General features: G+C 53.6%; 4 protein-coding genes across 4 annotated transcripts; 1 reads left to right on the top strand and 3 right to left on the bottom strand.

Annotated features, from left to right (window-relative positions):
- Positions 1-82: 82 nt before the first annotated feature.
- On the top strand, positions 83-920 carry BO80DRAFT_404929 (gamma-glutamylcyclotransferase family protein; the record flags this gene model as incomplete). Its single annotated transcript, XM_025717697.1, has 2 exons — positions 83-317; positions 385-920. Exons 1-2 carry the CDS (start codon positions 290-292, stop codon positions 918-920), a joined length of 564 nt encoding a protein of 187 aa, XP_025576240.1. The 5' UTR covers positions 83-289.
- A 319-nt stretch (positions 921-1,239) lies between these two features.
- Positions 1,240-5,527, bottom strand: BO80DRAFT_379910 (cysteine proteinase; the record flags this gene model as incomplete). The annotated part of the gene is made up of 9 exons (XM_025716788.1): positions 5,259-5,527; positions 5,044-5,150; positions 4,919-4,984; positions 4,800-4,857; positions 3,546-4,744; positions 3,024-3,401; positions 2,907-2,972; positions 2,537-2,854; positions 1,240-2,506 (listed from the first exon to the last, which is right to left on the bottom strand). Coding segments are annotated over exons 1-9 (3,672 nt in total), but the record flags the coding sequence as incomplete, so codon positions are not given.
- A 1,419-nt stretch (positions 5,528-6,946) lies between these two features.
- BO80DRAFT_424288 (eukaryotic translation initiation factor 4E) lies at positions 6,947-8,857 on the bottom strand. The gene is made up of 3 exons (XM_025719248.1): positions 8,446-8,857; positions 7,601-8,353; positions 6,947-7,541 (listed from the first exon to the last, which is right to left on the bottom strand). The coding sequence occupies exons 1-3, from the start codon at positions 8,478-8,480 to the stop codon at positions 7,283-7,285; spliced, it is 1,047 nt and encodes a 348-aa protein (XP_025576238.1). The 5' UTR covers positions 8,481-8,857; the 3' UTR covers positions 6,947-7,282.
- Positions 8,858-9,931: 1,074 nt separating this feature from the next.
- Positions 9,932-13,624, bottom strand: BO80DRAFT_46746 (putative protein kinase). Its single transcript, XM_025722858.1, has 3 exons — positions 12,328-13,624; positions 10,370-12,268; positions 9,932-10,320 (listed from the first exon to the last, which is right to left on the bottom strand). The coding sequence occupies exons 1-3, from the start codon at positions 13,476-13,478 to the stop codon at positions 10,113-10,115; spliced, it is 3,258 nt and encodes a 1,085-aa protein (XP_025576237.1). The 5' UTR covers positions 13,479-13,624; the 3' UTR covers positions 9,932-10,112.
- Between the last annotated feature and the right edge of the window lie 563 nt (positions 13,625-14,187).

Genomic DNA, 14,187 nt, shown 5'->3' with positions numbered 1-14,187 from the left:
GGCTTATCGATAAGCACGCGATATACATCCCCAGTTATCGATCGATCGATCTTCTCCTCTCGCGTGTTTCCTTTGCTTTCGCGGTTGATTCTATGTGGTTCTATACAGCGCTAGGATTACCAATTGTATAGTCTGTCTCTTGGATTCTTCATACCCGGTTTACTTTCTCCCGCGATAACTCCGACTACAGTACACCACAATATAAACCTCCCACCAAACCCCGCATATCTCCAACTTCAACTCCCATCCAACCCTCAACCCAAACCTCAAAGCCCAAAATCCACACAAAATGGGCGACCCCATCCTCTTCTTCTACGGTACCCCCCTCCCCCTCCCCCTCCCCCTCCCCTCAGCCCCCCTAAATCTCCCTTCCTAACCAAACAGGCACCCTAATGACCCCCCAAATCCTCCACCGCGTAATCCACGGCCAAGCCGACCCCGAACCCTGGCAAAAGGCACTATTAACCATCAAGCCCGCGATACTGCACAACTACCGACGACATCGTGTGCAAGGGGCAGATTATCCGGGGATCGTGCCGGTGTCGGAGGGCGACGATACGGGGGCGGAATCAAGGCCTTCGGTGCTGGGGACGGTGGTGTGGGGGTTGACGGATGGGGATGTATTTCGGTTGGATCGGTTTGAGGGGAGTGAGTATGAGAAGAGGGTTGTGAGGGTGAGGGTTTTGGATGGGGATGGGGATGAGGGGAAGGGGAAGGGAGGGGGGGAGGGAGAGGAGGAGAGGGTACGGGGGTTGTTGTTGGATGCGGCGGAGGGGGCTACGGAGGGAAAGGAGGTGGAGGCGGTTACGTATGTGTGGACAGCTGGGGAGGAGCGGTTGGAGGCTGCAGAGTGGGATTTTGAGGCGTTCAAGAGGGATAAGTTGGCGTGGTGGGTGGGGGCGGACGAGGAGTATGCATAGCGTGGGATGGGGGTAGATAGCCTAGATCGTCTTGATTCTGAATTCTATGATATCAATATATACATTCACAAGAGTCAAATCACCCCGCACGTCCGAATCCTCGCTGAATCATATCGCATGCAATGCTTGGTATCTAATGCAACCGGTAACACTGTCAACCACCCCACGGTGTCCGAACGCCGACGTGCAAATTGCACGGACTGGAAAACAAAGGAATGATACATAGGAACATAAGAATGAAAGTCGAATGATGCTGCAATTCACACTCTCAGGCAGGGCTCTTTTCAACACTGCGGCGCACAGGGGCGGACGACGTTGGCGGTGTCCCTCTGACCTGTGTCTGGACTGGCACAACAGTCACGGTGTCCTCAGGACCCTGGCCCTCCGCGGCATCTTTTATATCAATGACGACCCGGGGTTGTACCCCTAACTCCGGAGACCGGTGGGGTGACTTTGATGGGGGATGATTGGCAGACAAAGTGATGTCCGGTTGACTATCTGCAACCAGGACAACGTCCCCTTCAGCCGACTGCTTCGAGGTATCGGCACCACGAGGCCGTGGCCCTTTAACGTCCACTATTGGCGATGGCACCTTGGTCTCTTTGTGATTTTCCTGGCTCGGGGCTTCCACATCGGTTTCCGCGTACCTCTCAGGGTTAGTATCTAGAACACGGTTTTCCGGAGACGTCACCGCCCCGGGTGACGCCTTCCCACGCTTCTCATTTGCCGACACAGGGCCTCCGAGTAGGTAGCATATTGGCTTCTTATCCGCCATGGTGTCGTGGTCGCTTATTTTCTGGCTTTTAAGCTGTTCCTGCTCGTCATAAAGTGCATCCAGGAACTTGCGGAGCCGGTATCGGAGTAGGCCCGACCTCAGCGGAGGCCAGTCATCCACTTGGTCCATTTGCTTTTGAAGAATCTTCCTGACGAAGACCTCCGGGTCTTGAACAAACTTTTCCAGATACGCCAGAAGATACAGCCCACAGTCGGAATAATTGGGCTGTAATGGAATATCCTGAGCTCTCATTCCCTTGATTGAGTTTTTGTTAATTTCGATCCCCTTCTTTGATTTCGCTTCCCTACAGAGGTATTCACGCAGAGAGGATATTGTTGGAGAGCGAGACACATTCAACGAGTCAAATGTAATGATGATTGGCTGACAGGCCTCGTACCTGGGCCCCCGCTTGGCCTTTTGCTTGCGAGGCTTTGCAGATGGCTCAAGCAATTGACGGGCGTCCTTGGCATCAGGTCTCACAGGGGTCTCACGGATAGGTAGCCCTCTGGGCGAACTGACTGAGCTCTCTTCGAGCTCAGGCCACTCTTCGTCCACACCGGAATTCTCGTTAGACCTGTCTTTCACGGACTCATCAACCAAGCTCATCGAAGCAAGCGACTGCCTAGCCAGTTCTTCTCTTGCGGGCTCTGATTCGGTGGGCTTTTCGTCCCTATTATCCTTCTGTGGTATTATCTCAGGCTCGGGCGTTTCAGGTACCTCCTGAACCTGACTCTCTGGCGGAGTCGAGGGCTCCTTCTTGCCTTCAGCCGGTTCTCCGGGAGCCGGGTTTTCCTCGGCGATGCCCGGCAGGCTCGGTAAGTTGCATATGATGGCAACATACCAGTGCGCACTCTCATTAATAGGCACCACAACATAATCGTGGCTGAATATGTCAACGGTCCTCGTCCACTTTTGCACCCCTTCGTAATTGATGCCCCGCTTGCCTCTGGGGACTTTCATCAAGGTATCATGGAAGAACGTATTGAAGAAATAGACTTTCTTCGCCATCTCCTTATTGGTCCGATCCAGGTGCTCCTCGAGAAATCGGATGTAGAACCCGATGAGGTTGTCGTTCAAGAACTCATTCTCCCGGAGACGTTCCAGATCGTACACATCCACTTCGGCCTTCTTCTTTCCAACGAGTGGATACACAAGCGGCCTAGTAGATCATGAGTATGAAAGTTTGCGGATTCTGACGGAGGGTTGCCTACTTATCCCATTTATTGGCATGCGCCTCGGGTAATGGTTGCTCTGCAAGTTCGTCGTCGCTGTCGTCGCTGCCATGGTTCGTCAGTCGAGATCCCCTATACAAGGTTGGCAGTACATACCATACTACGGTAGTGGTGGTGGAAGTCGGGCGGCGAGACATTGCTCTTGTCGACATGCTGGGCGCGAACTTCTTCACTGGAATTTCCACGCTGGGTTCAGCGGCGCGCTTCGACACGCGACCTGGGCTCCTTTCAGGTTCGGACGTCTCGGGCTTGGCGGCAGAAATGGAGGGGTTCGCCCCTTCCGGGGGCGACGGCTGCCTCCCAACAGCAACTCCATGTTCATCTCGCAGGGCGTCCGTGAGCTTCACCCTTTTAATGGAAGCGGCTTGCTTGTCAGGGACTTGTTCGGTGACGTTTTCAGAAGAACGCTTGGTGCCATTTGGAGATTGCTTGTTTTCCCTTTGTGCGTTGTTGAATGCTTTGTTCATCCAATCACTACTCTCATGTTAGCTTGGCTAGGTCATATCCAGTAGAATAGAGTAAAATAGAAAAAAGGAAGGAAAAGAAAACGAGGGAAGGAGAAACAAGTCACAGAAGACAGAGCAAAGACATTATAACAAAGAAGACCAGCACACATACCGAGACTTTTCCTGTATGGTGATTTCGCTGCCGAAAAGAGAACAAAACCCTTCTTTTACCGGCATTGACACGAAATCTATGTCGATACACCGATCGACTCCGGGCATATTCAATCTGAGTCTGACCTTATGACTGGACGAGTCTCCCTTGATGATCCCTATTACCTTGGAAAGAGGTACTTCGAAAGCGGTCGTCAGATTCGCTGCGCGAGCCAGCACGATAGTATGTTTCACGTTATCGACATCAACCTCCAGAGGCTGGTGGGGTGATGGTGCATGGTGCTCAGATGAACCAACCCGAACGAAGGCTGCCCCGAAAGATTGTTGAGTTGATACAGTCTCCGAATTTTGCGCTTTTTTGTTTTTCCGCTTCCCCTTCTTACTGCTCCGAAAGGACTCGAAGACGGTCGGTTGAATATCGCGCGATGAGGGCGGAAGGCCTGTCGTGGCTGTATGTCCTCCAAGCTCAGCTCTCCTGGTGCTTCCACTTAAAACCGGCGGCCGCACCGTTACTGCCCCTTGAAGCTCATCGGGGCTTTCCGTCGATTCGGTGATAACTCTTACTACCCTCGACCGATTAGGTTTGTGCTGAAGGGTTGGGCTTGAATCCTCTTCCGTTGCAAGAACTGGCAACTTCATGTTCCTGATTTCGACACTCTCAAGAATTTCGGGTTTGAGGGGTCGATCCGGTTTATAGCTGGAGTCCATCTCCGATATAAGAGAACTATGTCTCCGTCTTTCTTTGGCCGCATTCTCCGTAAAGCGTTCATCGCGATCATCATCTGATGATGCGCCCGGATAGGATTTGGGGGCCCGCTTTGGGCTTGGCTGTACTCGGGGCAGTTTGATGAATCTCTCGACGTTCCGGTATTCTTTTACTTCTCCACGTCTGTTATTCCGCTGGTTCTTTGTCCTCCCGGGTTTATGGCTCAAAGTGGGAGACATACGTGACGGGTGATCGGCGATGCGGTGCGCCTCCTGTGCGGGGTGCTCCGCAACATCGTTGTCGGCGGAGTTCCTGGGTTTTTCATGAAGTGACTCTTCTAGGAACCTCTGACGGAGTCGTTTGATGGGCCTTTCGGACCTCGGGTATCCTGCGACATCTCCTGCCTGGTCATCACGGGCACGACGTTTCCCCTGGGCACGGACTGGGCCACTGTCTCGACCTTTCGAAATCGTATCCACGGGTGCGTAAGGTGACTTATCCACATGTCAACACGGGACGATGGTGTACTCGATTTCTGTCCTATCATACCTTTGGTTTATTGCTTCGCGCTTGTCCTGGCACTACTGGAACTCCAGCGGGATCTTTCCTGATAGCAGCACACCCTTATCAGCATGTCTCCCATGACCACCAAATATAGCTGAACGCACCGTCTGCTAGGGAGTAGCCTTTCCTCGGAAGGCTGGCGCAGCTTGGCATGTGTGGTCTCGCCAAACCTAATATTAATTGAATCAGTGTTGGTCGTCGTACTTCCGCATTGCGAGGCCATATTTACAGACGACGCATCCCAGATTCTAGTCGAGGAACGGTCTGACGGTATTGTGGACGTACAGGTCGCAGTTCGCAATGATGTCGAAGTCCTTCGGCATTGCTAGAAACAGACTATCACAGTCGACGTTAGCACGGCGGAAAAGAACAAATGCCGAGGCGCCCTCAAGAAATAATGAACGCTCGAGATTCCGAAAGGTGAGGTAAGCATGAAGTCCTTACAGTCGAGGGGAAAGTATTTTCAAAAGACGTGTGAAGGGAACCAGAGTCTACAGGCGAACCAGCATTCCATGCGCCGGACGTCTCAGTCCGCTGTAAGTGATCGGAGGTCGCATCTGATGGTGGAACAGAATGGGGGCTGTTCTGCGGGGAGAGGGCGGGTCGACGGGGGGACCGGCGGGTAAGAATGTCTGACAGTCTGTCAAAGAAGGACATGTATTCGCTGGGAGGGTCATTGCATGACCGAACGGGTCCCGGGGGTTCTCATATCGGCAAATGTTGAGTCGAAGTGGGCATGGCGATGAGAGAAATGCATCATTATGGCCAGAAAGGCGGTGGATGGTTTCTGCCCACCGACCGGCGGAGCCCTAGTGGGCGACTAGCCCGGCCTAGTGCGGGCACTAGCGCTCTCGTGCAGCTCGCCGTCTGTTAGTTCCGTCGCTTTAAGTATTTCCCTCGCTTTATCCACGAGCTGGCCAGTAGTACTCCGTATTGTGCATTTTGCTCGAACAAACCTACAAGAGCATCTGTCTACTTCCATCCCTTCTCCATCCAGCACCTGAGGACACATCTCTCCTCAGAAAGAAACAATGAAATAGCGCCACCGATACCAGACAGAGTATAATGAACCATGGATACAAGCCACCACAACCTTTAGCAGTGCTCGATTATGAACCACTGGACTTCAGACCAATTCAATCATGCACGGTAACAGTTAGTTAGTTTTGATATCCATACATAATCCCTGTGTTCGGAAATTGGTCCCGCGTTCGAATCGTGGTTCCGGCCTATTTGTTCCCGGATGGTCGCAAACTGCAAAGATCTTTGGGTACAGGCAAAAGGTTGTAGATTCCATGTCGGACAATGCATGTACTGATGTGTAGTGTGTGGAAGAGATAGAGAGGGATTGTGCATAGCATGAAGTAGCCACCTTCACATTATCTGTAGTCCTATCCGCTCCTAGTGAGAATGGATATATGTATATTCTCCCGAACGGACCATCATGATGTAAGGACTGCTCCATCCAAGTCAACCAGTCCTTTAAACCCCAAATCAAGTCCACTCATTGCCCCCAATATACTACTAGTAAATATAGTAACACATTCAACTATAAACCCAAGCCAAGCATACCCCTACAATTCCCCGCTCCTCCCCAAATAAACCTCTCACTCCTCTTCGCCGTGACCCCAACCCCGGATCCCACTTGAGAATTATACCCCTTTACCCCAATGCAAGAAAAGAAGCTAACGCCCGAGAAGTTGACCTGTCATGTTGGGCTAAGACGGATCGAATAGAAAAAGGCCTGGCCTGGTCTGGCCTAGATACATATATCTCCACAGCAGGGAATTTTTATGTATGGACTATGGGATCCCGAGACAAGGATCGTATGTCTATCTACCTACTCGGAATGGCAGCATTCATGTCGTCTCTCATATAGAGATCAGGAATAGATTGAGAACACGATTGATGTTATTGATCCGGTTTCAGGGGGAAGGAGATTTGATTGATGCGGGGATCGAATGAATAGGTATTGGGTCGGAGAAATACTGCCAAGGGATAAGGTTACTACTCTTAGGACGAGTTGGGAAGGTAGTGCGACAAGCTGTCAATTAAGATAGCCTAAATAATGCGAATCCAAGGGTGGGTGTCTAAAAGACCCGAGCTGGATTAGTTCGGATTAAGCAGCAGGCGGAGAATAAAATTAGATGCAGGATCTACTAGTCTGGACGCAACAGGACACTAGCAGCAGATCAACAATATTTTCCGATATTGGAGAATAGATGAAAGTCAAAGGAAGTCCAGTACTAAGTAGCAGTAATAGTAGTAGTTACGCTTCATCCCATCCGAGCACCCTTGATTTGCATTCCATGTGCGGAGCAGCGCGCATGAATTGGAAAGAAAAGAAATGGACATAAAAACCCAAATCGAGATCACTCAGTATTCGCCCCAGATGCCCCGAGCCCAAATTGTCCCAATGAGAATTTTGTGGTCTTTACTATACAGGATCATAACCCACGTAAAGCATGTCAAGACGTCGTGCCTTTTCCTTTGTCCCCCGTAGATTCATCATTTGCCGTAGCTCTTCGGCGATCTCCGCCAAGCTGGTGTTGTTGGGTATGGTTGTGGTGGTGATGGTGATGATGGTGGTGATGGTGACCGGTGTTACCGGAGGCCTTCTCCTGGCGCGCCTGGTCGATGGCCGAGCGTTGGGCAATGCTGTCATCGTGACTCTTCCAGACGATGTTGGTGTCGGCCGGGAAATTCAGCAAACGTTTGATCGTCTCCCTGCCAAGCGCATTAGCATACTGGGCTCGCTCCGACGCGCGGAGTTGGATAGAACATACCGAATCTTGATGTTCCGCCCGCCATCGATGCGGGTCCACACATTCAGAACATCCTCCCCGCTCCGCACACTGAGAACTGCACCGCAGACCTCATCGCTAGCCTCCGCAAACTGATCACCGATCATAGCCAGAAGAAGATCCTCCCAATACCGGTCCGCCACCCCCTTCTTCAGCCTTACCACCCATTTTCCGCCCTTCTTATTGGCATCGTCTTCCCATACGGGACGGATGCCCTTCTTGAAGATGTGGTAATCGGAGACGGTGGGAAGAAGAGAGGGTCTCTTCAGGTGCGAGTAGATCGACCAGAAACTCTCTACTGATGATATGGATGCAAGCGGGGCGGTGGACTTTTCGTAATCGGAGTATTTAGGTGTAGGGGGTCGGTACCAGATAATCCAGGTGGACTTGAGCGGGTGCTCCCTGAGGGACAAGGCAGCGCCCCTGGCTTTGCCGCCCTCCGCGGCAGAAGCCTGGTCGACCGGGTTGTCGCGCTTCTCGCCGGGAGTCTTGACGTCGGAGGGTGCACCGGGGGTTTTCGGAGTTCCAAACGACGCGAAGGCACCGGAGCCCAAGCCAAATGCGGAGGAAGCGTTTGTGGATGGGGAGGACACGCCACCGGAGAGAGGGGAAAGGGCGTTGAAAGGGTTGGATCGACCGCCGTGGGAGCTATCTGGGCCGAAACGCTTGGAGGCGCGGGGAAGTTCAACTCGAGCGCCGTCCGTCCCTGTCATAGACAGAGACAACTTGGAGGTACTAGAGACGGGGCAAGAAAGGGGGAGGGTTAGCTGAGTCGCATGGGCCACGCAGGCACGCGGACAAATCAACAGTGCGGGATTGGGACATACTTGGATCGGCGAGTCCAGAGGTTTGCGTTATCCATGGAGATAGCTACTGAGACAGCCCAGAAAGCGAGCGATCATCAGCGGGGGAACACAGGATCCGGCGGTCGATGGTCGTGCGAGAGCGGAAGAGAGTCGAGGTTCGCGGGCAAAGGTACCGAGCAATGGAGGAAAGTTGAGTGAACAAGGCCCGAGCCTGAAAATTAGATAGATTAATCGAGAGTACAAGGGACGCGGCGAGCGGGGACAGTTAGCAGTGGGGGATCGGATACGAGGCGAGGTGGAGGAGGAGGAGGAGGAGACGATAGACAGGAGGAATCGTGATCGTGATCGTGAACGTGACGAGGAGCAGAGGTGAATGATAAGGACTTAGAGGCGGAGGGGAAGAGGAAGGGAAGGGAAGAAATGCGGAATTGGGTCCTGGAAGTGAAGAACTGGACGCTTGGGAAGACGAGCACTGCCAGCTGCCGCCCGCCAATCAGCGCCCGGCCCGCCCTGCCCGCCCGCTCCGTCGTTTTTCCTTCCGGCGCCCTTTTTATACGCCGATTTTTCGCCTCGGCCGATTCTTCTTTTCTTTTCTTCTCAACAAACCCAAGACCACCAACTCAAATCATCGCTGGCTGCACACGTTTGATTCTGTCGAATTCTCACTGCACTGGCGACTCCGATGAGTGTGTCGAGAATATCCTTGAAGCCCGCTTCTAAAACCATCATCACGAGGGCTTTCCGGCTCCATGATGCGGTGATGACCTGTATGACGGGACATGCCTTTGCCATTCATGTCAATGTATTACTGTAGAGAGAGAGCCACAGTGAAGGCCGTGTCGTAGTTCGAGTCTGTCGGTGCGTGCCTCTTCTCCCTGCTGCCTGGCAGTCCGTTACACGGTCGACCTCGCAGACCACACCCCTTCGCTGCATGATGAAGCTTTCAATTACATTTTCTGGTAATCCGAGATGCTCAACCGCTGCTACACTGCCGTGTGGTCATACGCTGGTTGAGTGTGAGGTTCACAGGCAAAGTCTGATTGCCATTCTCCAGTCTCCGCATTCGCGTACTCTTTACCGCTTCATCAGTTGCTGACGTGGCTGGCTGTAGTAGGTAAATTGTTTCATTGGGGACCCTACATGTCTACGGTTATGAGGTGGGTTACTTCTGTTACGTCCTGCTCAACGCGGCCCTGTCACGTCTGCCTTGGATCAACACCCCCCAACAATCCCCGCACTAGCTCCTCCCGGTTCTTGATAGAAGAGATAATATACTTTGATGGAAATTGTATTGTCGTCTCAATGAGAATCTATACACACGGATAAATTGTGCCCAGAAGGGAAAGATACCGGCTGTGAAGAATGCTGAACCATAATGATAAACGATCCGGAAATCCCCAAAGATGGGAGTTAAATGCATATCGTCCGTTCCAGTCGTGCGCAAAGGATGTTGGTAGGGTAAATTAATGCGGGGAATGTAGAGGGCCGGGAGGTAGAGACATAAGAAAAAGCGCAAGACAGTGGGTGATGTTGGTGTTTGCAAGATTTGCATTGCAAGCATAATCGCTTCCAAGGCGCTTGGGATAGTGCATGCGTCCCATGCTGCCCCTAATTCACTGCCCCAAGAAGGCTAGAGCTTGCGAATAGAACCAGTGCTGAATAGGGCTGCGCGAGGGCGCAGCCAAGCTTTACTGTTCCTGATGTTGCGCAGACGTCGGTACACTTTCGGACCCGTCCTGCTTGACACGCTTGGGATCCCTTTCACTAGGGGGTGCCGAAGGGGCTCCCTTGCGCTTCTCTTTATCCCTCTGATACTCTGCACGGCGCTCTTTGTCCTTCTCTCGACGGAGGGCCTTGGACTCAAATTCATGCCAGTCGCCTTCGATATTCTCCAATCTAAGATGCATTAGCTACAGCCACACGGGGATAATGCGCTGATACTTACTCCACAGCTTGCTGAGCACTTGGCTCCTCCGAAGCAAAGTATGGGTGCGCCAGGATCTCCTCAGTGGTTGGCCGCTTGGCAGGATCGTAGCGGAATATCTGCGACACCAAGTCCAATGCGGCTGGTGATAGTATGTCACGGTAGACATCTTCGAATATTCTCTTCCGTCGCTCGGTTGGCCGCATCAGCTCGAACCAGGGCATCTCGACAATATCTGGCCATTCTTGCCGGGTCGGCGTACCGAGAGAATTGTAAAGCTTTTCCAGTTGACTGATCTCCCCGCCCTCGCCAGGGAAGACAGCCTTCTTCGTAAACATTTCAACATACACACAAGCCGCACTCCAAACATCGACCGCCGGGCCGTACCTCGTTTCACCCAAAAGTAGTTCTGGTGGTCGATACCAGATGGTGATGACACGGTTTGTGTAATCCAGCTGGCGGCTCTTGGAGAAGAATCGAGCCAACCCAAAGTCAGCAAACTTCAGTTGCCCTCGGTTGCTGATGAGGATATTAGCGGCCTTAATGTCACGATGCATGACGCCCCGGTGGTGCAAGTAGTTCAAGCCCTCAAACATCTGTTTAGCTAGGTCTTTCTTGTGAGCTGCCGTCAGCGTAAAGGTTGGGTGATTAATCAGGCCAGTCAGATCGTGAGAGAGATACTCAAAAACCATGAAGCACTCGTTTTTCTCAACCATGACTTCCAACAAGCTGACAACGTTATTGTTGCGAAGGTGTTGGAGTAATTTGATCTCCCGCACGGCTGTGACCGGAAACCCATCCTTCTCACCCTCCATCCTTATTTTCTTCAACGCCACTTTTCGTTGGGTGTAGACGTGAATTGCCTTGAAGACCTTTCCATAGGTACCTGCACCAATGACGGATTCATTGCCAGGCTTTCGATAGTAAACCGAGTCCGACTTTGCAAACTCTTCAGAGAGGGTGGGACGGGGCTTTGGTCGAGTGAGGATTTTAGGCTGCTTCTTTGGCTCGGGGGAACGCTCGCGACGGCGCTCGGGGCGGAAGTCGAATCTTCGGTCACCCCTCCTCCTCTCATTGCGATGCTCGAATCGATGATCATCCCTTCTAATATCGCGAGGATCACGAGGGTCACGAGGATCACGAAACGCACGTGGGTCCCGGAAATCTCTGCGGTCGATTCTCCCTCGATCTCGATCCCTGTCACGTTGTCTATCACGGTCCCGATCCCGGTCCCGGTCACGGTCACGGCGGTCGAAGCGTGGGTCAGGCTTGAATTTCGGTGGCGGCGGACCAGTGGATAGTCTATTGCGAGGGGGTGGTTCGGCGGCGCGCGGCGGCGGCTCTCTTGCCAGCATTCTTTGGGCCAAATCTGGAACTGGCTTAGTAGCTGGAGCTGGAGCAGCCTTTGCCTTGAAAGCGAAGCTAATTTTGCCTCCTTTGCTGGGAGTAGCAGATGTGCTGGCTTGTTGTGTACCGCTAGTAGTAGGTTGGTTGCTCTGCGTATCACCCTCCGAAGCAGCCTTGGACCCCTCCTCTTCGACACGGGATTCTTTGTTGCTATGCGGTCCAAATCGGTCGTCATTTTCGTCTGCATGCGAGCGTATTTCTGCATTTACCGGGGGCGGCGGGGGGCTTGCTGATGACAACCCATAGGGTTCGTGAGGGCTCGAAGGGCCTCCTCGACCTCGAGGGTCCGGACCCCTCCAATGTTCTTTGTTAAAATTGCTTCGATGATGTGGGGGCCCATTACTGTGACTTTGAGGCCCAGGATTCGGATAGCGACGCTCGCCGCTGTTGCCTTGATAATTGCCACGGTACCCTAAATGTCCACCACGGTAGGAGGGACCTGAATAAGACGACGGGCCATGACCCTGGGAGCCACCTGTGGTGTAGTGATTTTGCCGATATGGAGAAGAGGGGCTAGACAATTCGTGGCATTAGCTTGAGGTTGAAAGATATCTTCCAGATGGCCAACTCACCCATGCTGACCCCGTCCGCCGCGTCCGCCCGAGTACGGCGAACCAGGTTGCGGAGATCCACGGTAGGAGCTAGTTGGAGTTGCATTTTGCACATTTCCCGGGTATTGAGAAGCATCGGCATACGGTCGAGAGACTCGTGGGCGTTGGAATACATCGCGCGTTGTCTCTCCGTTGGCCGAAACACTGGCAGTGTCTGCATCTCGTCCTGGAGCTTCCCGAGACGGAGATGGGGACCGGAACGAGTCACCCGCTGCGGACCGGGCGGGCCTCGTCAAATTCATCGTTGGATCGTCCAAGGAATTGCGGCGAGAATCTGCAGACACTCTTGAATCACCTGACTGTGCAGAGTGACGCGATAATGATCGATAGCGGGGTCCGTCTTCAGGCTCGTCTTCGGGAAGAGGGCTATGAAAGCGTCGTCGAGGATACGCGTAAGATTTTCCGCCACGGACGGGAGACCGAGAGCGCCTTGTTCGTGGTGATATTGGACGTCTACCCACGGGTTTACGCCTCTCTCTCCCTCGTCGGGGAGATGGTCTTCGACCAGGCCTACCCCGGGTTGCAAATCGGCCTCGCCTGTTGGATGGCAGGCCCCGATCCAGGTCGTCGGAAGGGTTGGAGGGTGGGTAGCGGTGGCCTGGTCGGTTGGGATGATGCTGGTCAAAGGCTCCAGGAGAAGGACTGCGTGTCCTTTTACGCTTGGAGGGAGGGGGTGCGGATGGCGAGTGGTCTCGGCGGGGGTCTCTGTCAATCGATCTGTCAGGGTCGAGAGAGCGGCGCGACTCCGGGCCAGGATAATCAGCGGGTAAGGGTGAGCGATGACGGTCGAGCTTCCGACCAGGGTAGGGTTCCGACTGTGGATGACCAGGGGAGCCACGAGCGGAGACGGTGCTAGGGGAAAAATCGCGGTGTTGGCGAGGGTCGTGGTCGTGTGGTGGAAAAGGACGCGGTGGCGGCGACCGTGGAGGAAGGTCGTCGTCAAGTCTGTCCTCCTTGGGTCGGCGGCGACGGTCGCGGTCGCGAAATTTGTCCCTTCCCCTATCGCGGTACGAGCCTCGAGGCCGGTGCCTTTCCCGGTCTCTTGGGTCTCTAGTGTCGCTGGCGGCTCTCCACTGGTCTCTCAACACCGGACTCCTGCGGGACCCAGCCATGTATTCTCCTTCAGCTGCATCGGGTTCCAACAGAAAGGGAGGGAAAAGCAGCAGGAATCAAGATGACCGGCCCACTGGAGGAGAAGGAGGTTCGCATGTAGATGTCAGCGTGGAATTATCCGGTGGAGCCTGTCCTGTCGTCTAGGCTGGCGGGCGTGTGTCGACCGCGTTCACACAAGCCTTTCTGTCGGGGGATTGGGTGGTGCGGAAGACTGGTTTTTCCGGGGGGTCTGAGAGGGATCACGATTCGCGCGAGTTGCAAGGCCGGAATCTGGGCAGAAGCAGATCGTCAATGATCGGGAGACCTCGACCGGGGGTTGCAGAATGTGAAGGGGAGAAGAGGGGGTTTCTAAAGGGGGGGGCAGACGCACCTCGCAGTTTGGTCCCGGGTGTTATTTGCTTCCTGGGGGCCGCTTTTGTTGGCCTGGGAAGCACTAACAATACGAAGAATTGTGGTGATGGAACGAGAGTCTACTTGATGGCGGGACCTTTTAGTGAAGAGAGCGTCAAGCGGGTGACTCGGGGCGGCCCAACACCAATGTGCCGCTGATCCAGAGTTTCCTTGTCCGAATCGGTCTCTTGCTCTTCTCTGCCGGATGCTTTCGCCAGTGGTGTGGCTCTTACTACGATTCTGGCGCGAGGCCTCGGTGCAAGGACGGCAGCCAGGTGACGACCAGTGATGCTGTCAGTAGATGACCGACCCCCCTTG

Source organism: Aspergillus ibericus (assembly GCF_003184845.1).
Source record: "Aspergillus ibericus CBS 121593 unplaced genomic scaffold BO80scaffold_15, whole genome shotgun sequence".
NCBI classification, from domain to species: Eukaryota; Fungi; Ascomycota; class Eurotiomycetes; order Eurotiales; family Aspergillaceae; genus Aspergillus; species Aspergillus ibericus.
Note: the sequence above shows the minus strand (reverse complement) of the source record. Positions and strands in the feature narration are given on the sequence as shown.